A 25810-nucleotide genomic window follows, 5' to 3' on the forward strand; every position below is an offset into this window, starting at 1 on the left:
TCTGTAGTATCTTAAGACTGTCTAATCTCAGGCCCTGATGCAAGCAGTTTTTGCCTTTTTTTCTGGCATAAAACTGATGAAAATGTAGCAAAATTTTGGTGCATCTTGTGGTTCGGCAAAAATTTTGAAACATTGATGAGTTTTTACACCACTCCCGGTCAGCTCGTCACACTGTTGTAAAAGTTAGTGGAGATTTTCCTAGAGCAAGGATGATCGAGCACTGATGACAAATTCATCATAATTTGTGCCAAAAATGCAGATTTTTGCGGTGACACATGGCACATGCAAGACTGGTGTGCAAAATGCCAATGTTGATAAATGGGGACCCAAGTTTGCACAGTCTAAGAATTAGACAATATTGATAAATCTGCCTCTTTGGCCATGAGTGATCAACACTAGCATTGTTCACGCCGGTCTTGATGAGGAGGTCGGCTGGAGAGCAAGGTGCCTGATCCATTAAGAGGTGCACGCCTCTTAATGAATAAGGGGAGGTGTGAAGTGGTGTACACCTGGGGGTGTACCTGTCACAAATCGTACTCTAGTCAGGAACTGGAGGAAGATTTGTGGTGATGTACACATGAAGGTGCACAGAGATTCAGGCCGTTCAGTATGCAGCTCATCTTGATTTTGATGAGCATGTGTCACTACATTCCATCATGCCCTCGTGTTGCGCCATCTCTCCCCACTTTTTTAGAACTTGGCAAAAAAGTAGCAAAATTTTGATGCAGACTCACAGTGTGTCAAAGTTTTGGAAACTTTTCTAAACTTTTTTAAGGAATTTGGGATAAAAGCTTTAATGAATCGGGGCCATTGTCTTCTTACCTGTTACAGTGACTTCTGCTGACTGTGACCCAAGAACAACGTTCTCAGGAAGGTCCAATGGGATTGTCTGTGACTCTGGAGTAAAACATTACAGGAACGTTAGACTGGACCATTTGATAAAAAGCAAAGCATGTATATTGGCAGAGGATATACTTCTCATGTGAGTCAAACAAGTCATATATACATTGATCAGAGTGTGTTATATAATAGCTGACTACAGATGAATGTCTTCCTTTTGGAGGCGGTTCAGGTTTGGATCGAATCTAAATCCATGTTCATACATTGCGAAAAAATTTCCATTGTGGAAGTGGCCACAAATCAGCCTATGAAAGACCATGTGGGAATCACAAGGTCATACTTATTGTCTCGACTCAGCTGTCGGGTGACCCGGGACCAGGGGCTCCTTCTCTATCCCTAACATTAGGGGCGCTCTACATTTCCCTATTTCCCGGGATGCTTCTGAAGGTGAAGATGCCGGGGTCTCCACCCTTGCCTTATCTCCTAAATCAGTGCATTGCAATACACTAACTCGACGAACAAGGCAACATGAACAAGGGTAAGTGAAAATACCAGGTATACAAATATTCACTCACATATAACAGAAGAATGCACCGGGGAGTGGATGAAGGGGAAAAAACAAAAATAAGAGGAGGGAAGGGAATTACGCATATAGGGATTTGTGCATACAGTATGTAGTCTTTTTCGCTAAGTTTTTGGAGCAGAAACTGAGCGAAAAGTTTATAAGGAGTTTTGAGATTTGCAGTAGGATTAGGAGAGTTTCATTTCAGTTTCTGCTCCAAAAACTCCAAAAATAAACTTTGAGTGTACATAGCTTAATGATGTGCAAAAGTCTAAAATATCAGATATTATAACATCCAAGATGACTTACCAAAAGCGCACAGCAGCAAACTGCGTGTTTTTTCCACTGGTATTCCATGTGACTGGGGAGAGAAAAGAGGCACCATAATAACACGCAAATGAACTCCAGATGAACTACAAGTGACGTATAACTTAGGAAAAACTCACTTCCACTACAGGGTGGGCCATTTATATGGATACACCTAAATAAAATGGGAATGGTTGGTGATATCAACTTCCTGTTTGTGGCACATTAGTATATGGGAGCCGGACCACTTTTCAAGATGGGTGGTGACCATGGCGGCCATTTTGAAGTTGGCCATTTTGAATCCAAGTATATATACAGTATGTTGGCACCATCAAGAAATTTTAGGACACCAAAATAAGGGTCTGTTTTTTTTATAACAAAAACAGCACCGCATTTTTCAATAAGCAGCTCAGCTCCATTAAAGGGAGGCTCAGCTACAATACCAGACATGACCCATGGACAAGTGTGGTGCTGTTTCTAAAAAACAAAAAACCAAACAAAACCCCCCCATCAATTCTGATCCTTATTTATAATCTCATACACCTCTCTATATAATGATCTATAAAATTAGTAGAAATATAACATTACAGCAAAATTCAACTATAATAATCTCATCTAAGCGCCATGTACTTACCTCAACTATGAGGCGCCTCTGCACAATATCAAACTGTCCTTTTGTAGGAACAATAGGCGTCTGTCCATCACACAGATCTCCAGTGTCTACCGCCTCTGTGCCTATAATGATATTAATAGCTCCTGATGTGGAAAAATATGATAAATTAGTTGCAAATAATCGAATTACACAGAATGTTGCGTGTCATAAATAAAGTGAAAAAATAAGGAATGCAGGCAGTGACCACTAGAGGGAGCTCACTGCATACACAGTTAGACAGCTCTCATTCACACCTTGCCACATTAGGATGAGAATAAACATGCTGGACAGGGGTCTGCAAGTGCGGAGGGGGCTCAGACGCTACACACACGATAGATGTCAGCTATGCTGAACCGGCAACCGCTCTATTTACATGCCATGGTCAGCAGCATGTAAATGGTTAACAGCTGCGATCGGGAGCTTAGCTCTGACTGCTGCTGTTAGAGATAGATGCTGGAGGCTGAACTCTGAAGTAGGCCACGATAAGTTATTTGTACTGCAATACCGCCCTGTGGTTTTACAGTACATTGTATAAGTAATCAAACAACCAGAGGCGTAGGGACTAAAAAAAAATTAAAAAAGGTTTAAAAATATTAAATAAATAAAAAATATATAAAAGACTTCAAATCATCCCCCCCAAAAATGTTAAATAAATAAACACATGCGATATTGCCGTGTCCACAAAATCCTTATCTATCAAAATACAGAATTAATTGAATTGCTTGTTTTACTTGGTAACCTCTCCTCCCTAAAAAATGCAATAAACCATGTTAAAGTGTTGAATGTATCCCAAATTGGTATAAATAAAAACCTGGTCTCATTGCACAATAAACAAGCACTCATTCTGCTCGATCAATGATAAAATAAAAGTATTTTGGGTCTTTTTTTTTTTTAACAAAATTCAGTTATTTTTTTTCCTCTTTTAAAATAGATAAAGAAAAAACGATGCAAGTTTGGTATTGCCGTCATCACCCTGACATGGACAATCTTGTTTCCAGGTCATTTTTACTATAAAAGCAAACCATAATAAAAAATATCTACATTGCACTTGCTTTTCACTGTTTCACCCCCACATAGAATTGTTTCCTCCATTTTTCAGCACATTGTATGACAAAATGAATGGTGTCTATGTCAACAGAAAAATTGAAAAGTTATAGCTCATAAACTAAAAGTTCCCTGGTCATTAATGGGGTAAAATTAATAGTAATGTGTCTGCAAACAGCTCCTAAGCTCCCCCTAGTGGTTACAGCAAAATGCCAGTAATATAGATTTAACTGATTCTCTATCCCTTTAAAGACATAGTGTGAAATAAATTAGTATAGAAGTTAGGACATATATTTGCAACACCAATCTTAATGAATAGGCCTCATATTTCCAGATCTAGGGAGATTTAGTTGCTGTGGAAGTCGTAGTGGGGCACACTACTTGTAATCCTTTTCTTTGACCAGAGTCTAGTGATACTAGGTGACCATGTATTTTACGTCTATATCAATGGACACATGTAATAATGCATTTCCTCTGGAGTAACAAGTATTTTACCCAGAGTTAATGGTTTGATATTCCAGGTAAAGGTGAAGGTTGGATCACTGCACAGACAGGCATCGTACAAGCAGCCTTCACATGGTTCCAGCTGGAAGTCATCAGACGGGTACAAAGTTGTCTGTACCTACAATGAAAGAATCAGAAATCAGATACCATCAGATTTGGATACACGTGTGCCGGTAACATGTAATATGTCACTACTTTGCAGTCTCACCTTAATACACTGCCTCATAAAATTGAGGACAATTGCCTTCAGCACCAAAGTCTCCCCTTGTTTAACTGAGTATGGGACAATCATTTCCAGAAAGTAGGGTTTAAACGTCCGGAGAGCAATTCGGGGTGAGAATCCAAGACCGACACTTGATGTGCAGAAGGCATCGCCGCTCCACAGGGTGATGGTGTCTGGAGTAGTGAGTGGATAGTCCAGTTCACCAGTGGGTCTGTAGAAGAACGACAAAACCAGAGGCAAAATAAATAGCGATGAGAAAACCCGAACTTAAAAGTTTATTTTTTTGTACCAGACAGTTAGTGTCTGGTGCTAAATGTCGAACATGGACTTCTCGTGCAAGTCAGTTGCAATGGTTGGAGTTCCAGGGGAAATTTCTTGCAGAGAGAGAGAGAGAATTTTCTGGCTCAAATGTTTGGGTCCCCATTGTTTTCAATAGGGTTTAGGTTCTGGTTCAAGTATGGGCACAGTTCTGGTACCCGAACCAAACGTTAGAATAAAGTTCGGGTGGAGTACCAGAACCCGAATATCCATGGGTCCACTCATCCCTAATTATAAGCAAAAACTAACATTCTGCGTCATTCTCACATTTTGGAGAACAGCCATACAAAGATTGACATTGGAGAATAGACTGCTTGCGGAAGTAAACTTATAGACTGCTTCTGCTGGAAGAGTTGTGGTGTCTGAACGGTGCTACTCTCTACAGAATTGTCAGACATCAGGATGTATTTAAGCAGATAACACTTAGAGACACAACATTGTAATTTTTCTGGGGACTTGTATTATGTTATTATAATGGATTGTTTAGGCTAAAATAAATGTAGCAATGAGATGGAATACAAGAATCCTCTAGTAAGAAAAGTAAATCTAATGTCTTAATGGAGTGCTAATAATTCTGCCACTAACACCGCTGTTGCCACACTTATCCCCTGATGAAGGAGCTGTCTGCTCCGAAACGCGCGTCGGGGTCGGGTCCGGTCGCCGATTTATCCTGATCATCTATACACACTGGGTATGTACGCTTATGTATAGCCTCCCATGCTATGGCACTGTTTCATTATTATTTTCCTTATTAGCTATGGGCATTTACCTCTATATGGCTCAGTGTTGTATCTAGGCGGGTTGGGTGTTGGTGTCTTGGCCCGTTTGCCATGGCCATTGGGATGACGCATCTATTTCCCTGTGCTGTACCGATATATCTTGTCTGGTGGTTTTAATGTTGTTTAAATAAATATTTATGCTTTATGGAACTTTATGGCTGTTTAGTTTTCCTTTTTTGATTCACTAGTAGCCATGTTAGGCTTCACTCAAATGTTCGCGTACTCAAAAAATGGTTCTAGTGTCATCAGTGTTCTTCATCCGATTTTCATCAGTGTTTGGTCAGTTGTCATCAGGAAAAATTCGGACACGTGCAAGGCCCCATAGACTAACATTGGTCCAAATGCGATCCGATGTTCTGTTGGATTGCCCTCGGACCGAAAATATGGCCACCTGCACCTGCCCTTAGAAGGTCTCTTGGTAATAAGCTGATCATAAAATGGCTCCCTTCTGGGACTCGCAGCAAACAGCAGTCACCTGTGACCGATCTGTGAAGCACTAATGGCCCGATTCACTAATACAGGAGTAAGATGCGCCAAATTCATTAGAAGGCACACGCCACTTAATGAATCAGGTGCATCTTGTCACTGGTGTGCGCCTCGGTGCGCCATGACAAAAATGTTTCTCCAGTCTAGGATGGGAGTACATTTTTGGCATAAGTTACGTAACTTTTTAAAAATTTGTCAGGCAGATTTTCCCGCGTCCCGTCGCACCTGTGCTTCACCCACTTTGGCGGATCTGGCCATGAAAACACCAAAGTTGTAAAGTTTTTGCTCAACTTTGAGATGCCCAAAAGTTTTCTGACATTTCAAAGTGTTTTACAAGAGAAATCTTTGATGAATAGAGGCTTATGTGTTCAGTTTGTTCAGCGCCATCACAGGTTACACGGATCTCAATGGGTTGTGTCTGTGTAACGCAGGCGAGGGCAGGTTCCCCCGAGCGAGCGATGCCCTTTGTACCATTTTTCACTCTCGTCAAAAAGTAAGGGTCCTAAATAGAGGACCCCCTTTATTAATGCTGATCTTAGTGGAATGCATGGAGATACATTTTTCCCTTTAAACAAGGCGCTTAACGTGTTCTTAATTTTCTTTTTGTATCACTTCTAATGATTGAATAAACAGTCGTGTATAACTATACACCATGAATATACATATATATATATATATATATATCTATATATATATATATATATATATATATTTGTAGAATATTTACCCAATTGGCACAGTGTTCATTAGCCAAGTACTAGGGAACTTGCTGCGCACAGGTTTTTCGGGTGGAATTTCCAATGCTTCTACAATCACTGAATCTTCTTCAGGTGCAGCCTGGATGTTAAATTGTACAGACCATGGGAAGGTCCTAAATTGCATTTCTAAAGAGAGAAATAAAACAGCAATGACTCTAACATTCTCTGTGAAGCTTTAGGACTTTACAGCAAGCACTGGCACATATTACTGATAAGGACAACTTTACAATACTGCTGTATTTTAAGATGCCCATAGATTGAAAGAGGTTTTCCGGTTAAAACAATGAATCACCTACCCATAGGATTAGATGATAAATTATTGATTAGTGGGTGTCAGACCGATGGGGCGCACACCGATCGATAGAACAGGGATCTTATAATTAAAAGGGGAACTTTTATCCCCATTCTATAATGGAGCATTTGGTCAGATGCCCCATCAATGCTCCATTGTTTATCTCTGGTCTGCTGGAGAAGCTGAGAATAAATGGAGAGAATGAATGGTGAAATGGTAGAGCATGCGCATCGCTGCTACAGGGGGATAAATGCGTCTCGTTCTGCCGATCAGTGCAGGTCCCAGCGGTTGGACCACCACTGATCAACAAGTTATCACCAGTCCTGTCGATAAGTGAACTGGGTCGTCCACCTTTAGGAATATTTTTTTTTATTATTACTTAATCTTTTTTTCAACCTTAGACGTAAAGGTACATCCGGGGTTACCTCCGTCTAATTGCTGCGGGCTCGCAGCCCACAACGTTTCCACACATGTCAGCTGATTTCATTAGCTGACTGGTGCCCCTACCAGCTGCTGGTGGAATCGCGATCCTCCCACGGTGGTTAACATGTTAAGTGCTGCTGTCAATCCCTGACAGCGGCATGTAATATGCTCGCGAAGGAAGCATGTCACTAATCCTGCCCATTGGTGCCCGTGTCACATGACCGCAGGTCGCCAATGTTTTGGTGTGACATTGCCGGATAGCTATGAGTGGCACCCAGTGGTCGGCGCTCAAAGCAAGTGAGTATTTCTGCCACACAGAGCAAGGCTGGAGCCCCACTGTGTGTAATACAAGTGATCAGATGATTCCAGCTTCGAATCTCCCATGGAAACTATTGAAGCAAGTGAAAAGTACAAAAAAAGGTCATTAAATTATTAGAAAGATAAAAAATATAAAAGTTTAAATTCTCCCCATTTAAAAATAAAATAATTAAAAAAAATTTGGTAAAACCACGTGCAAAAACATCCATAATTACGTTTGGTTGGTTGCCGAAACAGGTGATCAAAAGATCTTATCTACATCAAAGTGGAATTAATAAAAATGTCAGCCCAATCCCAGATCCCGAAAAATGGAAACACTACAGGTCTTGGAAAATGACGACTTTTTTAAAAAAAAACTTTTGATTTTTTTTTTACCACTTAAATAAAAAAGAACCTAGACAGGTTTGGTATCTGCAAACCCATAATGAGCTGTAGAATCATAATGGTAGGTCAGTTTTAGCATTTAGTGAACATGGTAAGAAACAAAAACAAAAAACAATTGTGGAATTGCAAATTTTTTTTTGCAATTTCACCGCACTTCGAATTTTTTTTCCTGTTTTCCAGTACACTATATGGCAAAACCAATGGTGTCATTGAAAAATACAACGCGCCCTGCAAAAAAACAAGCCCTCACACGGCCGTATTGACGGAAGAAGGGGAGCAAAACATAGAAACTCAAAAATGGAAAAACCCAAGGTCAAAGCCGGCAGCGTCAACGTTATTAATCATAAGCCTCTTAGTATTATCAGTTGCTTGTTAGCAAAAGACATAAGGCCGTTGACCATCTGTAGAAACTTTTGTTTTAAGCTAAAAAGGACTTCTGTTTTCCTTAATTATTTTTAGTTAGCAATCCTTAAAGATAAAATTAATCAGCATGCTAATTGCTAATCAATAAATTAATAATTTCCACACAAATAAAGTTATCTTACGTGCAAATGTTGCTGCTGTAGTTGTTGCCGGCATTGAACAATCCATGGTCTTCCGAATCAAGAAGTTGGTTAGAACTTTTATACCAGGTTCCTGTAATATATCACAGCGGTATGAATGATACAACATTGTGAGCTGTGGATGTATGCAGAATTTTATTAAATTTGTTCTGATCAGATTACAGCTGATAGAATGATTAAGAAAGAATGATAAACCCCTAAATGTATACCAATACAATGTTCAGAGCTAATGTATGCAGATTAATTCTGCCTGGTGAAAGCTTTAAACATCACTATACAGAGAGCTCCTCCTAGTGCGAGGCTCCTAGAATTAAGTTGTTAAAAGAGTACCTTTCACCAGATCAAAAGTGTCCAGTTTTGCTCTAATTTTATTCTCAGTGCTCCCCTGTGTATTCAGTTTTTTGTTTTTTGAAAGTCAGCCTTACGGTTCTCGAGATATGAGCCTTATGATTTACTGCTATTTTTTATGTTTTTACAATAGGGGCATGGCTGACAGATCCCATGGGGGCGTGTCTTCAGGTTGCTCTGTATAAGTATCCTGTAAGCCACACCCTTTTCATGAACAACATAAAAATTTGCACTAAATAAAAAGACTCATATCTCCTGATCTGTATGGTGGATTTAAAAAATAAATAAAAATGGAATACTCAGGAATAAAATAAGAGCAAAAATGTCACCACTTTTGACCTGGTGACAAGTCTCCTTTAAAGGACAGGGTAGCAGCATTTAATACCTATTCACAGGGACTCTTGTTTGCCTATTTCTGGAGCTCCTAAATTATTGTAAGTTGTCAGCCCTATATATAAATAATATATATTGCATATACTGGTAATACTGATGAATACTAAAAAGTATAGTAAGTAGTAGATTTAATACCTCAAAAAAACTGTATGTATCAGGTCGGTCAAAAGCTTCTACATTAATAGGAAAAGAGCCAACTGGACATGTCTGAAGCTCCTCAATCTGTATGGGGTACCCATATGTATCCCACTCATTTAAGAATTCATTTACCTAAACCAGAAGAAGAGATAAAATCAGTACAAAGTTCAATTCATGACTAATCATCGTGGAGAGACACACTGAGCAAATAACCTAGTAAAGTTCTTTGTAAACTATATGGTAGATACTTACGGCGTCCTCTGAACTTTCCTCTTGAGATTTCAGGAGCTCCGCACTCTTATCCACGGCTCGGATGTTGCACATGGAATTTGGATAAGCACTGATATGAAGATTCACTGTAGACCCAGGAAGACTCTGCTCCTCCGAAAACTGAAGAGAAACCTTAAAGGAAAAAAGTTATCACCTCAGTTACAATAAACAGATAGTGTAGAGGTACACCACACCTGTTATAGAAATGTATTAGACGATACTACCAACGCTATCATAAAGATAGGAGAAATATACTGTACAACCTAAAGTCCATCTTAACCATTCATTGCAGAGATGGGAATATCTGTCCTCCATGCACCAACAATACAAAGCCAAACCTAGGGAAACAACCTAGAAAATTGTGCCACGCAGTCCACATACACGATAAGGAAAAAAGAGTTGGGAAACAGTTCTCAAATATTGAATTTCAGTTTTTCATTCAGTCCCATTCCCCCTTGGTGTATAATATCTGGCCCCTCGCCATGCTGTCTGCCTTTACTAACATGTGTGACAGAATGGCTGGTGGTAAAGAGCTCACTGATATCAGCGAGGTCCTGTGGTAGTAGCCACCAGTGTACCAAGTCAGTTCATGACATGTCTTCCCTCCTAAGTATTTCTCTATCACCTGTGAGTGATATTACTGAGAAGTGGAAGGAACCGTAGAAACTCAGCCATGAAGTGGAGACCACGTGAAGTTCCAGAGCAAGGTCACCGAGTGTTAAGGAGCAGAGGACTCTGCTGACTTCATAAATGCAGAGTCCAAACCTCCTTTGGTATTAACATAAAACCTGTGCCAATTCTGGGAACTTTATTACATGGGGTTCCATGGCTGAGCAAATGCGTTCAAACCTTACATCAACAATCACAATGCCAGGCAATGGATGGAGTGGTGTAAGTTGCCATCTCTGGACTGTGAACTGTGGAGGAAATGTGTTCTGTGGAGTGACAGATCAAACTTTTCTATCTGCTGTCTGATGGACAAATCTGGGTTTGGTGAATGCCAAGAGATCGTTACCCAACTGACTGCGTTGTGGCAGCTGTAAAGTTTGGTGGAGGAGGTATAATACTATGGGCTTCTTTTTCAGGGGTCGGTCTCTGCCCCTTAGTTTTAATGAATGGAAATGTTAATGCTTCAGCATACAATATATTGTGGATGACTGTAGCTCCCAGTTTTGTATGAACAGTTTAGAGAAGGCCTTTTTTCTGTTCCCCATGACTGTGCCAGAGTGCACAAAGCAATCCATAAAGACATGGTTGCGGGAGTTTGATGGAAAAAACAGCCTCATAGAGCCCGACCCTCAACCTCATCCAACACCTTTGAGATGAACTAGAATGGAAATTTCTGAGCCTTCCCCTTTCCTTCAGGATCAGTGTCTGACCTCACAAATGCTCGTCTGGATGAAGGGGCAAAAATTCTCACAGACACCTCCAAAATCTTGTAGAAAGTCTTCCCAAAAGAGTGAGAGCTATTATATCTATGGAGGGACTCTCACAGAAGTGAATTGGAATTTCCAAAACAATATAGTGCCGCTCGAGCGCTGGTTTTCACAAATATTCCGGTTTCAGCCATGAATGGAAAAACTAATTTATGGAAATGCGGGAAATAGTCAGGAGTGGTATGTGAAGCCAATGCAAATGGCAGAACTGTGAACATCAACTCTTTACAAAAGCAACTGAACTGTTATGTCACTGAACCCAGTGTGGTGCTGTGTGAAAATGGAGGCATATTGAGGTCTTATGCAAGCAATGGCTTCGTAGAGGTATACGTACAATGAATTTCAGCTCGGTACAACTTGGATAACGTATGGAGCACTAATAAATATGAGACCTTAGGCTTAATTGTAGTAAAACCTGAGTTCCAATGGTGGTGCCATTAGGTTCCAAAGGTAGAAATGTTAAATGACCCCTCTCTGGGACTTCTAGTGTTAAAGACATTCATCAACTATCCACATGATAAGTGATAAATGTTGTTCACGGGAAGTCAAAGACTAATGGAGCAAAAAAAACCCCAAGACCAGCGCTCGGTAGTTTTTGCCACTTTGTAGACACTGACCAGTAGGGCTCATTATGGTCATGTAGTGAGGAGAATAACATAGTAACATAGTTAGTAAGGCCGAAAAAAGACATTTGTCCATCCAGTTCAGCCTATATTCCATCATAATAAATCCCCAGATCTACGTCCTTCTACAGAACCTAATAATTGTATGATACAATATTGTTCTGCTCCAGGAAGACATCCAGGCCTCTCTTGAACCCCTCGACTGAGTTCGCCATCACCACCTCCTCAGGCAAGCAATTCCAGATTCTCACTGCCCTAACAGTAAAGAATCCTCTTCTATGTTGGTGGAAAAACCTTCTCTCCTCCAGACGCAAAGAATGCCCCCTTGTGCCCGTCACCTTCCTTGGTATAAACAGATCCTCAGCGAGATATTTGTATTGTCCCCTTATATACTTATACATGGTTATTAGATCGCCCCTCAGTCGTCTTTTTTCTAGACTAAATAATCCTAATTTCGCTAATCTATCTGGGTATTGTAGTTCTCCCATCCCCTTTATTAATTTTGTTGCCCTCCTTTGTACTCTCTCTAGTTCCATTATATCCTTCCTGAGCACCGGTGCCCAAAACTGGACACAGTACTCCATGTGCGGTCTAACTAGGGATTTGTACAGAGGCAGTATAATGCTCTCATCATGTGTATCCAGACCTCTTTTAATGCACCCCATGATCCTGTTTGCCTTGGCAGCTGCTGCCTGGCACTGGCTGCTCCAGGTAAGTTTATCATTAACTAGGATCCCCAAGTCCTTCTCCCTGTCAGATTTACCCAGTGGTTTCCCGTTCAGTGTGTAATGGTGATATTGATTCCCTCTTCCCATGTGTATAACCTTACATTTATCATTGTTAAACCTCATCTGCCACCTTTCAGCCCAAGTTTCCAACTTATCCAGATCCATCTGTAGCAGAATACTATCTTCTCTTGTATTAACTGCTTTACATAGTTTTGTATCATCTGCAAATATCGATATTTTACTGTGTAAACCTTTTACCAGATCATTAATGAATATGTTGAAGAGAACAGGTCCCAATACTGACCCTGCGGTACCCCACTGGTCACAGCGACCCAGTTAGAGACTATACCATTTATAACCACCCTCTGCTTTCTATCACTAAGCCAGTTACTAACCCATTTACACACATGTTCCCGCAGACCAAGCATTCTCATTTTGTGTACCAACCTCTTGTGCGGCACGGTATCAAACGCTTTGGAAAAATCGAGATATACCACGTCCAATGACTCACCGTGGTCCAGCCTATAGCTTACCTCTTCATAAAAACTGATTAGATTGGTTTGACAGGAGCGATTTCTCATAAACCCATGCTGATATGGAGTTAAACAGTTATTCTCATTGAGATAATCCAGAATAACATCCCTCAGAAACCCTTCAAATATTTTACCAACAATAGAGGTTAGACTTACTGGCCTATAATTTCCAGGTTCACTTTTAGAGCCCTTTTTGAATATTGGCACCACATTTGCTATGCGCCAGTCCTGCGGAACAGACCCTGTCGCTATAGAGTCACTAAAAATAAGAAATAATGGTTTATCTATTACATTACTTAGTTCTCTTAGTACTCGTGGGTGTATGCCATCCGGACCCGGAGATTTGTCTATTTTAATCTTATTTAGCCGGTTTCGCACCTCTTCTTGGGTTAGATTGGTGACCCTTAATATAGGGTTTTCATTGTTTCTTGGGATTTCACCTAGCATTTCATTTTCCACCGTGAATACCGTGGAGAAGAAGGTGTTTAATATGTTAGCTTTTTCCTCGTCATCTACAACCATTCTTTCCTCACTATTTTTTAAGGGGCCTACATTTTCAGTTTTTATTCTTTTACTATTGATATAGTTGAAGAACAGTTTTGGATTAGTTTTACTCTCCTTAGCAATGTGCTTCTCTGTTTCCTTTTTGGCAGCTTTAATTAGTTTTTTAGATAAAGTATTTTTCTCCCTATAGTTTTTTAGAGCTTCAATGGTGCCATCCTGCTTTAGTAGTGCAAATGCTTTCTTTTTACTGTTAATTGCCTGTCTTACTTCTTTGTTTAGCCACATTGGGTTTTTCCTATTTCTAGTCCTTTTATTCCCACAAGGTATAAACCGCTTACACTGCCTATTTAGGATGTTCTTAAACATTTCCCATTTATTATCTGTATTCTTATTTCTGAGGATATTGTCCCAGTCTACCAGATTAAGGGCATCTCTAAGCTGTTCAAACTTTGCCTTCCTAAAGTTCAATGTTTTTGTGACTCCCTGACAAGTCCCCCTAGTGAAAGACAGGTGAAACTGCACAATATTGTGGTCGCTATTTCCTAAATGCCCGACCACCTGCAGATTTGTTATTCTGTCAGGTCTATTAGATAGTATTAGGTCTAAAAGTGCTGCTCCTCTGGTTGGATTCTGCACCAATTGTGAAAGATAATTTTTCTTGGTTATTAGCAGAAACCTGTTGCCTTTATGGGTTTCACAGGTTTCTGTTTCCCAGTTAATATCCGGGTAGTTAAAGTCCCCCATAACCAGGACCTCATTATGGGTTGCAGCTTCATCTATCTGCTTTAGAAGTAGACTTTCCATGCTTTCTGTTATATTTGGGGGTTTATAACAGACCCCAATGAGAATTTTGTTACCATTTTTCCCTCCATGAATTTCAACCCATATGGACTCGACATCCTCATTCCCTTCGCTAATATCCTCCCTTAAAGTGGACTTTAGACAAGACTTTACATAGAGACAAACCCCTCCTCCTCTCCGATTTTTACGATCCTTTCTAAACAGACTGTAACCCTGTAAGTTGACTGCCCAGTCATAGCTTTCATCTAACCATGTCTCGGTTATTCCCACTATGTCAAAGTTACCTGTAGATATTTCTGCTTCTAGTTCTTCCATCTTGTTTGTCAGGCTTCTGGCGTTTGCGAGCATGCAGTTTAGAGGATTTTGTTTTGTTCCAATCTCCTCACTGTGGATTGTTTTAGAAATGTTCTTACCTCCCTTCAGAGTATGTTTTCCTGGGTCGTCTTTGTTCGAGTCTAATGTTTTTCTTCCCGTCCCCTCTTCTTCTAGTTTAACGCCCTCCTGATGAGTGTAGCGAGTCTTCTGGCGAATGTGTGTTTCCCAGGTTTGTTGAGGTGTAGTCCGTCTCTGGCGAGGAGTCCATCATACCAGTAATTCACACCGTGGTCCAGGAATCCGAATCCTTGTTGTCTGCACCATCGTCTTAGCCAGTTGTTTGCATCAAGGATCCTGTTCCATCTCCTGGTGCCATGCCCGTCTACTGGAAGGATAGAAGAAAAAACTACCTGTGCATCCAGTTCCTTTACTTTCTTCCCCAACTCTTCAAAGTTCTTGCAGATTGTCGGTAGGTCCTTCCTTGCCGTGTCATTGGTGCCAACATGTATCAGAAGAAATGGGTGGACGTCCTTGGAGCTGAAGAGCTTTGGTATCCTATCGGTCACATCCTTGATCATCGCACCTGGAAGGCAGCATACTTCTCTTGCAGTTATGTCCAGTCTGCAGATGGCTGCTTCTGTGCCTCTCAGTAGTGAGTCTCCCACCACCACCACTCTTCGTTGCTTCTTGGCTGTACTTTTTGCTGTCACTTGTTGCTGTGTGCCCTTTTCTTTTTTGCTTGCTGGTATTGCTTCATTCTTAGGTGTGCCATCTTCATCCTCTACAAAGATTTGATATCGGTTCTTCAGTTGTGTGGTTGGTGATTTCTCCATGGTCTTCTTGCTTCTTTTGGTCACATGCTTCCACTCATCTGCTTTTGGAGGTTCTCTGACACTTTTTTCACCTTCTGTGACCAGTAGAGATGCTTCTGTTCTGTCTAGAAAGTCTTCATTCTCTTTGATGAGTTTCAAAGTTGCTATTCTTTCTTCCAGACCCCGCACCTTTTCTTCTAAAAGGGCCACTAGTCTACACTTCTGACAGGTGAAATTGGATTCTTCTTCTGGTCGATCTGTGAACATGTAGCACATGCTGCAGCTCACCATGTAGGTTGTCACATCTGCCATGTTGCTCCTAGATCCTGCTGACTTGCTGTGTGTTTTCCTTCTTGTGTAATCTACTCAGCCAAGCTCTCTTGCAATAATGTCCTACAGGCAAAAATTCGCGCGCCGTAAGGGTCTCTTGGACCACAGCTCTAGTGATTGGTAGGACCCCCAGCAATGAGACATTTTTTGCCTATCTCGTAGATGGGTAATAAATATCTCTTTGTGAAACTTACAAAATTATTATTTTTCAATGCCGTAACATGGCAGAAGAGAAAACGATAGCACTTACTGTGTTGGGAAAGCAGCTAGTGACTGGGATTTTAATACTGTCAGCAATTAGATCTCCATTGTCAAGGCCAGCGTAAATTATGATGGTGGCGGCAGGCGACATGTCCGGCGTGACCATAACAGGAAAGGGGAAGAAGCTCTTTAGTCCTGATTGATAGAAGAAACGTGAACACTTTAGAGAATGAGGCATCAGTTTCAGTCTATCTATAACCCAAGGTGCAGAGGTTGCAGTCACACCTGTGCCTGAGAGCGTAGGAAGCCCCGAAAAGTCCCTATGGCCCGTATGAAAAAAACAGTACCATTGAGTAACCAAGAAAGCTGGAGATTTCACATTAAGACCCAAAATTTAGAAGAAATAAATGAAAAAAAGAAAAGGAAAGGAAAGAAGGAAGGAAATAGTTTATAATTGTTTCCAAAGTGTCCACTGCTGAAATAATTGAAATTAAAACTATAGAGCGATAATACTGTGTTATACACAATATAAGGACAGGGGAAATAGGCATTGAAGCATTTTGCTAGACTGTAGACAAAACTGCCTGATTTTGAGGAATTAGAAAAAAATGTTGGTGCTAATAATATTAAAAATGATAATGACAAAATAATAATAATAATAATAATGTAAGCACGGGTACTTTTTCAACAGAAAATTGGCCTGTGTCTGGTATTACAAGACATTCAATCACATGTACAACCTGCAGATAAAATTGCCATTGTATCTAGAAAGAAAAAAACCCCTCAACTTTCAACTTTTTTTTCTAGTTTAAAAAAATCCCAGAGTAATACACTAAGAATAAACTATTCATTTAAATCATATTTACATACATACATCTACCGTACATACAGTATTTTAATGCATAAAAATACCTCCATTTGGAGAAATTGTGTGTCTTATACTTGAGCTTGAGACAATGCTTCCAAATGTAATGATCTGTGAGAAACACAATAAAAACGGAGGTAAGAAAGCTGCATCTTTAGAGGGAATCTGTCAGAAAGATCAACCCTTTCCTATGCCATCTATATGGGCATGCAAGTCATAGAAAGTTGAATAAAATGATACCTTGATTTCTGTGATCTGATGTCTCATTCCAGAGAAATCCAAGTTTCTTAATATGTAAATAAGATGGTAAGATCTATGGGTGGGACAAAGATCTCTCCGAGAATCTGCCTCCAGAGCTTATTGTAACTGAAAGTGGGTGTTACTAGTGTGAGACATGTGATGACCTACAGTCTAATCCACATGTCTCACACTGGTAATGCTCTGTTTCGTTTAAAATAAGCTTTGGAAGCAGATTCCGAAGGGATCTCATATGGTGCCTTATATCTTCAAGAACAAAAGGATCAGCACTCCAAAATCGGAAATGCTGGATCCTTATCTCCCCCAAAAATGATCTCTTGAAGGAAGAGTCAGAGGCCCCATACACATTAAAGAGTCCGGCTGATGCTAGTCTAATGTTTATGGGGGCATTAACTCTGGGAGGTTGTGTTCGATCACATGTTTTAGAACCTAAGGGTATCCAAATAATTAAAGCTTTTCTCTACCAGAGCAGACCAGGAGGCCCCAGGTTGTGTGTGGTGTTGCAGCTTAGTGTTATTCACTTATATGTACCCGGTTTGCTGTATATTTTTTCGACTGTGGCCATAACCCAGGTATATCCTGTCGTTCTTATTTTCAGGTTAATATAGCCATGCAACGCTTTCTATAATACTCTGTATCATAATTAAAGTCAGGCTTTTCCTCATGTAGGGCAAAAGCTCACATTGTTGTCCAAGATGTGTATCTAGGTACCCTGGGCATGTCACAGTGGATTGTAGATGTTTCCCTGGCACTTAGTGATAGTCATGGCAGTCTTGATGAGGGTGAGGAGGGCGTCTTCGAGTCAGATACCCCTGTCCAGACCTAGCCCCATCCATTTTGTCAGACTTGGGCGAAACTAGGGTGAAAATGCCAAAAGTCACATAAAAATTGTGACTTATCGCAGTGTTTTATGCCAGATTTTTGGCAAAAATATGTTGATGAACCAGGGCATGGGCTCTTAATATACTTGCATTAAAACTTCTCCATTACACTTCCATTTTTCTGTTATGGTCTGACAGTAGGATCCGTCAGGATTCATTAGAGCCAGTTATAAAATGAGTCAGAATGGATTCATTCGTCTACATTATGGCTCCTATAATGGCAGAAGCCAGGATATAAGCTTCAACATAGTCTAAGGCCTTAGGGTCTGAGAGTTTTGGAAGGGTTCATAATGTTGGTAATAGCAAAAATAGAACTAGTAAAATGTTAACACCAAAATAATAATAGTAAAAAATATAATTTAACAAAAATATAACAATAATACCCTTCAGATCGATAGAAAGATTCTGTCACTTACCAGGAAATGAAAGTCTATAGTTTCTCGTGTGTACTCGGAAGCATCCAGGACGTAGTCTGCCCACAGGTTTACTCTCTCGTTACAGGGCAAGACAAAAGGTTCGTTTCTGATTTTCACTTGGCTTACTGCTCTAGTATAAGAAGGGATCACCGATGCATAGCCGTCTTCGTACACTGGTTGCTTTTCACTCACATCTGTCAATGGCTGTCTGGGTATGTAGTGTGCCTAGAGAGGTTGAAAAAAATATACTATTTTTATCAATATGGATGAAATGTACAATGCAGGGTTTTAAAATATCAATGGCTGTCCATTGTTGAGACCCGAACAATAATAATCTGTCATCTAAGAGCAATATAGCACCACCAAATAGAGCATTACACAATTCTTTTTCATATTATTGGACTGTCTATGTAATGAATGGATGATTATACAGTAGACTTCGTTAAGGGCATAAACATGGGTCTTCATCAGATTGAACTCTTACGTAAGCCTTGAAACAGATGTAATAAAATATAAACCTGAGATTAATTACAAGGTTTAATTAAAAGCGATTGTCATCTCAACCTTTTGAACTACTTTGGAAATCAGGCCATGTAGTGGTTACCTACCCTGAGATTGGTCACATCATCAGTTAAGATGGTGGACTCTAATGTGAATTTCGCTATCCCATTACTATCACTTGTGTAAATTTCTTCTCTTCTTTCCTCATTAACATACAGCTCAATATCCTCATCCGGCATTGGACGTCCATCGGATCTTGTAAGTATCATCTGTAAAAAAAAAGAAAAGATTAGAAACATCAATTATTTTAGGATTGTGATGAAAGCTAAGGTCCATATCTTTTTTCTAAATTGTTTTAAAAAAAATATTTGGACATCAGGTACCCACTTAGCCACGCCCCTTTCTTGGCAGACCCGGCCCTGTGCCACAGTAGGTCCACTAACCCACATACGCCACTATTGGGCGTAAACAAGTGCAACGTAATTTGGCCTACGTTTCACAATATCGGGCCTCAGTAGGACATTATATTTTCTCTCCTGGAGAATTCGTCTACAAGGTGTGCAGCACCCCATTGCTATAAAATACTAATCATTTACCTGTCCTCTGTAACCAAGTCCTGGTTTAGAGAACCCTCTGGACTCTTGAAATTCCACCTTGGCAAGAACTTCGCTGATAAAAATATGTTTTATGGCTTTTCTCTCCACTCCTGCGGGAAAGCAGTACAACATTAAGTAGTTTCAAAATGTGGAAAATGGAGTTTAAAACAGTTTTATGTACTTTGTCATTTTTGACTTTATTAAGATATCCTCTGACAGCGTTAAGTATGCCCATGATGGGGCTATACCACTTCACTACACAGAACTTGTGAGTCAGGAAAAGGATAACAAATCTCTATCGTGTAATCTAGTGTAAACCAAGGTGCCATCTGGCTGTAAAAAGAAGTTTCTAGGCTTTTGGTATGCAAGTAATAATAATATATAATAATTCAAAGTCATAGTTACCAGTTCCATCCTCCTCAAGAAAAGCCTCCAAGTCAAGATAGTTGTTGTACCCATCGTACTTAAAATGGAAGTTTTCAGTGTCCACTTCTGTGGTGTAGCATCCGTTCACATCAGTCTAGAAAGGCAAGAAAGAAGTTTAAGGCCTATCTACCTATTATCTATCTATCTATCTATCTATCTATCTATCTATCTATCTATCTATCTATCTATCTATCTATCTATCATCTATCAACTATCTTATCTATCTATTATCTATGTATCTATTATCTATCTATCTATCTATCTATCTATCTATCTATCTATCTATCATCTATCTATCTATCTATCTATCTGTAACGGGGTCTACCAAGCTGGGGTACCTCTTTCAGTACCACCCCATGTTTCAGGAGGTCCACTCTGCTTTTGCTGGATTCTGAATGAAGGACGCTGGCTAGAATTCCTTGATTACATGGGAGCATATAAAAGCTGACTGCTACTCCAGGTATTTCCAGTCTAAAAGAACACACTTTATTTACAACACACAGAATATATAACACAGATACACAGGGCAGGCCAATAGAAAAAACAGGCCAGACATACATTACAATAGCCGCAGGGGGCCGGAGCCTGCTGGTATTTACTGTGGGAATTACAAAGGTGGGGGAGGTCAGAAGGAGAATATCTTGTCCCCTCTGCCCAGGGGCGCAGCCTGTGGACTGATGCATTTCACATGGAACCTATTATACATAATATATATATAGCATAACATATTCTTGGTGCTGGGGGTTCTGTAACACTATCTATCTATCTATCGATCTATCTATCTATCTATCTATCTATCTATCTATCTATCTATCTATCTATCTATCTATCTATCTATCCCAGTGGTCATGGTTTCTTCATTGACTGTGGTCAAGGAACGCTGTGAGTGACAGCTCAGCTGCCCCATGAGATCTGGAGTGTGCTGCACTGTGAGTTTTGTGAGTGACAGTCCAGTTATCCAATCTATTCCTGGGTTGTCAACAGTTTGATTGACAGTCATGATGCTCAATTTGGTTTAGTCTGCTGGCGTTTCCTGAGGTGCCTAACATCCCTAATCAGTTACAAGGTATTTGCTAGCAGCTAGCCAGCTTGTCTGTGTCACTTGTACATTTGCTTCAGGTAGGTGTTTTTGTTCACTCTGTGTCTTACTGTGATCTTGCTGATGACTCTGGAATTTGTTGTGAGTTCTGTTTTGGATTTCCCCTTCTGCTTTTGATGCACCCTCCTGGTATTTGACCCCGGACTGTTACCTGACCATGCCTCTCTACTATGAGCACTCCTGACATTTGACCCTAAACTGTTACCTGACCACTAGTGATGAGCAAATATACTCATTACTCGAGATTTCTCGAGTATGCTCTGGGGTCCTCCGAGTACTTTTTAGTGCTCGGACGGTTTAGTTTTTCTTGCCGCAGCTGAATGATTTACATCTGTTAGGCAGCATAAGTACATGTGGGGATACCCTAGCAACCAGGCAACCCCCACATGTACTTATGCTGGTTAACAGATGTAAATCATTCAGCTGCGGCAAGAAAAACTAAAGCACTCGGAGGACACCCGAGCGTGCTTGAGAAATCTCGAGTAACGAGTATATTCGCTCAACACTACTGACCACGCTTTTATATCACCCCTCTGTACTACAAGCTCTCCTGGTATTTGACCCCGGACTGTTACCTGACAATGCCTCTCTGCTACGAGCCCTCATGGTATTTGACCCCGGACTGTTACCTGACAATGCCTCTCTGCTACGAGCCCTCATGGTATTTGACCCCGGACTGTTACCTGACAATGCCTCTCTGCTACGAGCCCTCATGGTTTTTGACCCTGGACTGTTATCTGATCACGCAAATCGGAATCACCATCTCTACTATGAGCCTTCCTGATATTTGACCCCGAACTGTTACCTGACCACACTTTTGTATCACCCCTCTGTTCTATTAGCTTCTCGGTATCTGACCCAGACCTCCTGACTACCCTGTCTCATGGCGTGTCCATGATTAGTGACTTAGCATCACACTGGCATTCCCCAACCTGTAGCTCGGGAGCAACAAATAGCTCACGAGCTCATGATGTGTAGATCCTGGCCAGGTTGATGCATTAGCACCAGGGCTAGCAAACAACTATGAAGAGCAGGTCTGCAGATGGTGACTTTTGAGAGTAAAGAAGAGCAGATCTGGATGTGCATATGTACTGGCCTTGGAGATGGGATGATAATGTCAGTTAGAGGATAGAGGAGGCGATTGAAGCTTGATGTGGTCGGAATGCTTGATGCAAGGATGCCCAGTGGTGGTAATGTGTTATTTCTGTGGGGAAGCTTTGGCTGTCATTATGCCAATAATGCAGGCTCTCTTTGCCACTACTGTGGTGGACGCAGGAGCTGGAATATCCCTTTATTAGGGTAGGGTAGGTGACTGGATGTGGCTCACGGCCCTCTTCCTGACCAGAACATGGCTCTCAAGGTAATGAAGGTTGGAGACCACTGGTGTTTCCAAACAAATGCAGCAGAGATATGTGAACACTGAATATATGAATACTGAACTGAATTTCTGCTAATTGCCTATATAGCTGTAATGAAATTAAAAATTAATATATTTAATGTTCACATATTCCATATCACACTAAGGCCCCATCTTTGACGAGTCTGGATGAGGGGGTGTGGTATAGTAAGATGCACCATATTATTTAGGAGGCTCCACACAGCACTAGTTGATTGACAGGTCTCTACCTACATGTGCACAAGGGAGGACTTGTAAATCACCTAGGGGAGGTGTGGTTAGAAGCCGGCCAAGGAGGGGCACCAGACCGTCTCCTCTTTCTCGATGGGCTCTTCATATTTTTTCTCTGAAACGTTGGAGCATTTCAGAGTAAAACATAACTGGCAGGAGTCATTCAGATTGGTTGGGCAGCATGAATTTAGTGACATGACTCTTACCTCTCCGTCAATTGGCTGACAGATGTCATCTGAAGTCCATGTGGCAATGCGACAAATCTTTCCAGTTGTGCGACCTCTCACTGGTTTACCATATGTATATCTGGAAAGACATACAGTTCTGACATTTTTTGTATGATATTAACGTTATACAAGTAAACTATTTGGAATATGTAAAGGGCACATCTAATCCCCAAAGTCAGGAGAACATAGCGCTACCATCAGACTATACTTACTTGCCGCATATGTTAATAGGGAAGTTGCCCTGAAGAATGGTTACAGTATCTGGTGCGTCTAAGGTGACTTCAAACTTTGGTAAAACTGTATAAAAAAACAGAAGAAAAAATTATATGTCTCTAACGATGCATGTTGTCGCATGATTGCTAGATCCCCCATGGCCGTCAGAAGAGTGAAATAAAAGAAGAGCAATTTTACTTCCAGCAAGACGATGCTCCACCATATTACGACTAAGATGACAAAGACTTTTTCAATGCTATTCTGCCAGAACATTGGATAGGACAAAGATTGCTGTGAAATTTCCACCTCGTTCCTCTGACTTACCCCCTCAATTTCTACCTGGGAACCCTAAAGTATGTTGTTGTATACAGTAAAAAAAACAGCAATGCTGCTGAACTACGAAAAGATAATGAAATGTCATGCAGAGCAATCACTGTGGACACTGCAACTAATATTGTTTGTGCAGAAGTGTGCCGAAATCAGAAAGATCTGGATGTTAATGGTGACATCTTTGAGCATCTAATGTGATTAACATGATTAACAGCTGTTATCTATATAAATCTAGTAATAAAGCTTTTTTACAGACATTTTACAAGATGACGTGTGTATACATTTTTTGGGACCACCATATATATATATAATATACATATATATATATATATATATATATATATATATATATATATATATATATATATATATATCTCTAATATATAAAGCTGAATGTGTGTGTGTGTGTATGTGTGTATGTCCGGGATTGGCATCTGCACCGTCGCAGCTACAGCCACAAAATTTTGCACAGTCACACGTCTGGACCCCGAGAGCGTCATAGGCTATGTTGTGAGGTGAAATTTTAACCCCGTGCTTTCTAATTCACCAAACAATTTTGCCCGTATCTACATAATGGGGAAAAATGAAAGGAAAAGTGTTGGAGGTGTTGCAGCTACAGCCACAAAATTTTGCACAGTCACACGTCTGGACCCCGAGAGCATCATAGGCTATGTTGTGAGGTGAAATTTTAACCCCGCGCTTTCCAATTCACCAAACAATTTTGCCCCTATCTACATAATGGGAAAAAATGAAAGGAAAAGTGTTGGAGGCAAAATGACAGCTGCCAGATGTGAACAAGGGGGACTTAAAGAATGAGAACGATGGCACCAAAGAGTATATACCATACAGTTGCTAAGGCGGGGCCCCGACATGGGATACTCACCACACACGGGGATATGAACACACACACAAAATGCGCCACACACTACCACGTGCTTGAACACATATTACCCTCAGCACACATTTCACCACAAATACACCAACCTCGCCACATAAAAGTCGAAACACAAAAGTCGCCGCTCAAAACTCGACCCGCGCAGAACTCGCCACATGCAAAAACCAGGCTCTTGCAAAACTCCCCACAAGTGCAAAACTCACCTCATGGAAAACTCGCCACACGCAAAACTTGCACACGCGGAAAAATTGCCACATGCACAAAAGTTGCAACACATGCAAAAGTTGCCTCACACAAAACTTGCACATACTCAAAAGGCACCACAGATAAAACTCGCCACGCGCAAAACTCGCCATGCGCAAAACTTGCTGCACACAACTTGCTACACTAACCTGTCACATGCAACTCGACACACAAAAAGTTGCTACATGCATGTTGCCACACAAAACTCATCTCACAAAAGTCGCTATATGCATGTCGCCACACGCAACTCAACACACACAACTTGACAAACGAAACTCGCCCTAAAACACACACAAGTCTGGTATTATCCTTCAAAAATAAAAATCTGATTAATAAGCAGACAAACTACAACAAATGTACCATATAGGAAATATGGCAGCTGTCAGTCACATGACCTGTCTATTATGTGTATGTGTGAGCTAATATAAACTGCCAGGGGGAGGGCTTCCTGTTGGCTGGGGATTTATCAGGCTGCCAATTTAGCTTACAAATACTGAGGTAAAAATACTGAGCAAATAACGTGTGAACGAGGTCTAATACAGGAGGAGATGACACACAGGTATATACTATATACAGGGGAGATGACACACAGATATATACTATATACAGGAGAGATGACACACAGGTATATACTATATAGAGGAGGAGATGACTTACAGGTACATATATATACAGGAGGAGATGACATACAGGTATATACTATATACAGGAGGAGATGACACACAGGTATATACTATATACAGGAGCAGATGACCTACAGGTATATACTATATACAGGAGGAGATGACACACAGGTATATACTATATACAGGAGGAGATGACACACAGGTATATACTATATACAGGAGCAGATGACCTACAGGTATATACTATATACAGGAGGAGATGACATACAGGTATATGCTATATATAGAAGATGACATGCAGGTATATACTATATACAGGAGGAGATGACACACAGATATATACTATATACAGGGGAGATGACACACAGGTATATACTATATACAGGAGGAGATGACATACAGGTATATACTATATATAGAAGGAGATGACATCCAGGTATATACTATATATAGGGGAGATGACACACAGCAGGTATATACTATATACAGGGGAGATGACATACAGGTATATACTATATACAGGAGATGACATACAGATGTATACTATATATAAGGGAGATGACAAACATGTATATACTGAGGTGATGAGGTGAAAATGAGAGTTGTGAGGTGAAAATGAAAACGTGTGAGTGCAAAATGAGAGGAGTGAGGAAAAATAGTGGAGTGATCAGAAAATGACAGATGTGAGGTTGAAATGACAAGTGTTAGGGGGGAATGAGAGGA

The 25810-nt window shown here is 40.6% G+C and overlaps 1 protein-coding gene across 2 annotated transcripts in view; it reads right to left on the reverse strand.

Annotated features, from left to right (window-relative positions):
• Positions 1-25810, reverse strand: part of LOC138665901 (alpha-2-macroglobulin-like protein 1) — a 47127-nt gene that overhangs the window by 12162 nt on the left and 9155 nt on the right. For both annotated transcript variants that reach the window (XM_069753853.1, XM_069753854.1), the window contains exons 7-23: positions 22993-23077; positions 22760-22859; positions 19807-19921; positions 19402-19511; positions 18913-19074; positions 18305-18529; positions 16797-16860; positions 15934-16079; positions 9584-9733; positions 9329-9463; positions 8435-8525; positions 6442-6598; positions 4117-4342; positions 3900-4026; positions 2343-2464; positions 1712-1763; positions 823-897 (exon numbers count right to left, since the gene is read on the reverse strand). In XM_069753853.1, the coding sequence (XP_069609954.1) occupies positions 823-897; positions 1712-1763; positions 2343-2464; positions 3900-4026; positions 4117-4342; positions 6442-6598; positions 8435-8525; positions 9329-9463; positions 9584-9733; positions 15934-16079; positions 16797-16860; positions 18305-18529; positions 18913-19074; positions 19402-19511; positions 19807-19921; positions 22760-22859; positions 22993-23077 (2142 nt within the window). The remainder of the gene's footprint in view (positions 1-822; positions 898-1711; positions 1764-2342; positions 2465-3899; positions 4027-4116; positions 4343-6441; positions 6599-8434; positions 8526-9328; positions 9464-9583; positions 9734-15933; positions 16080-16796; positions 16861-18304; positions 18530-18912; positions 19075-19401; positions 19512-19806; positions 19922-22759; positions 22860-22992; positions 23078-25810) is intronic.

The sequence above is a fragment of the Ranitomeya imitator genome, chromosome 2, assembly GCF_032444005.1.
Source record: "Ranitomeya imitator isolate aRanImi1 chromosome 2, aRanImi1.pri, whole genome shotgun sequence".
Taxonomy (NCBI): Eukaryota; Metazoa; Chordata; class Amphibia; order Anura; family Dendrobatidae; genus Ranitomeya; species Ranitomeya imitator.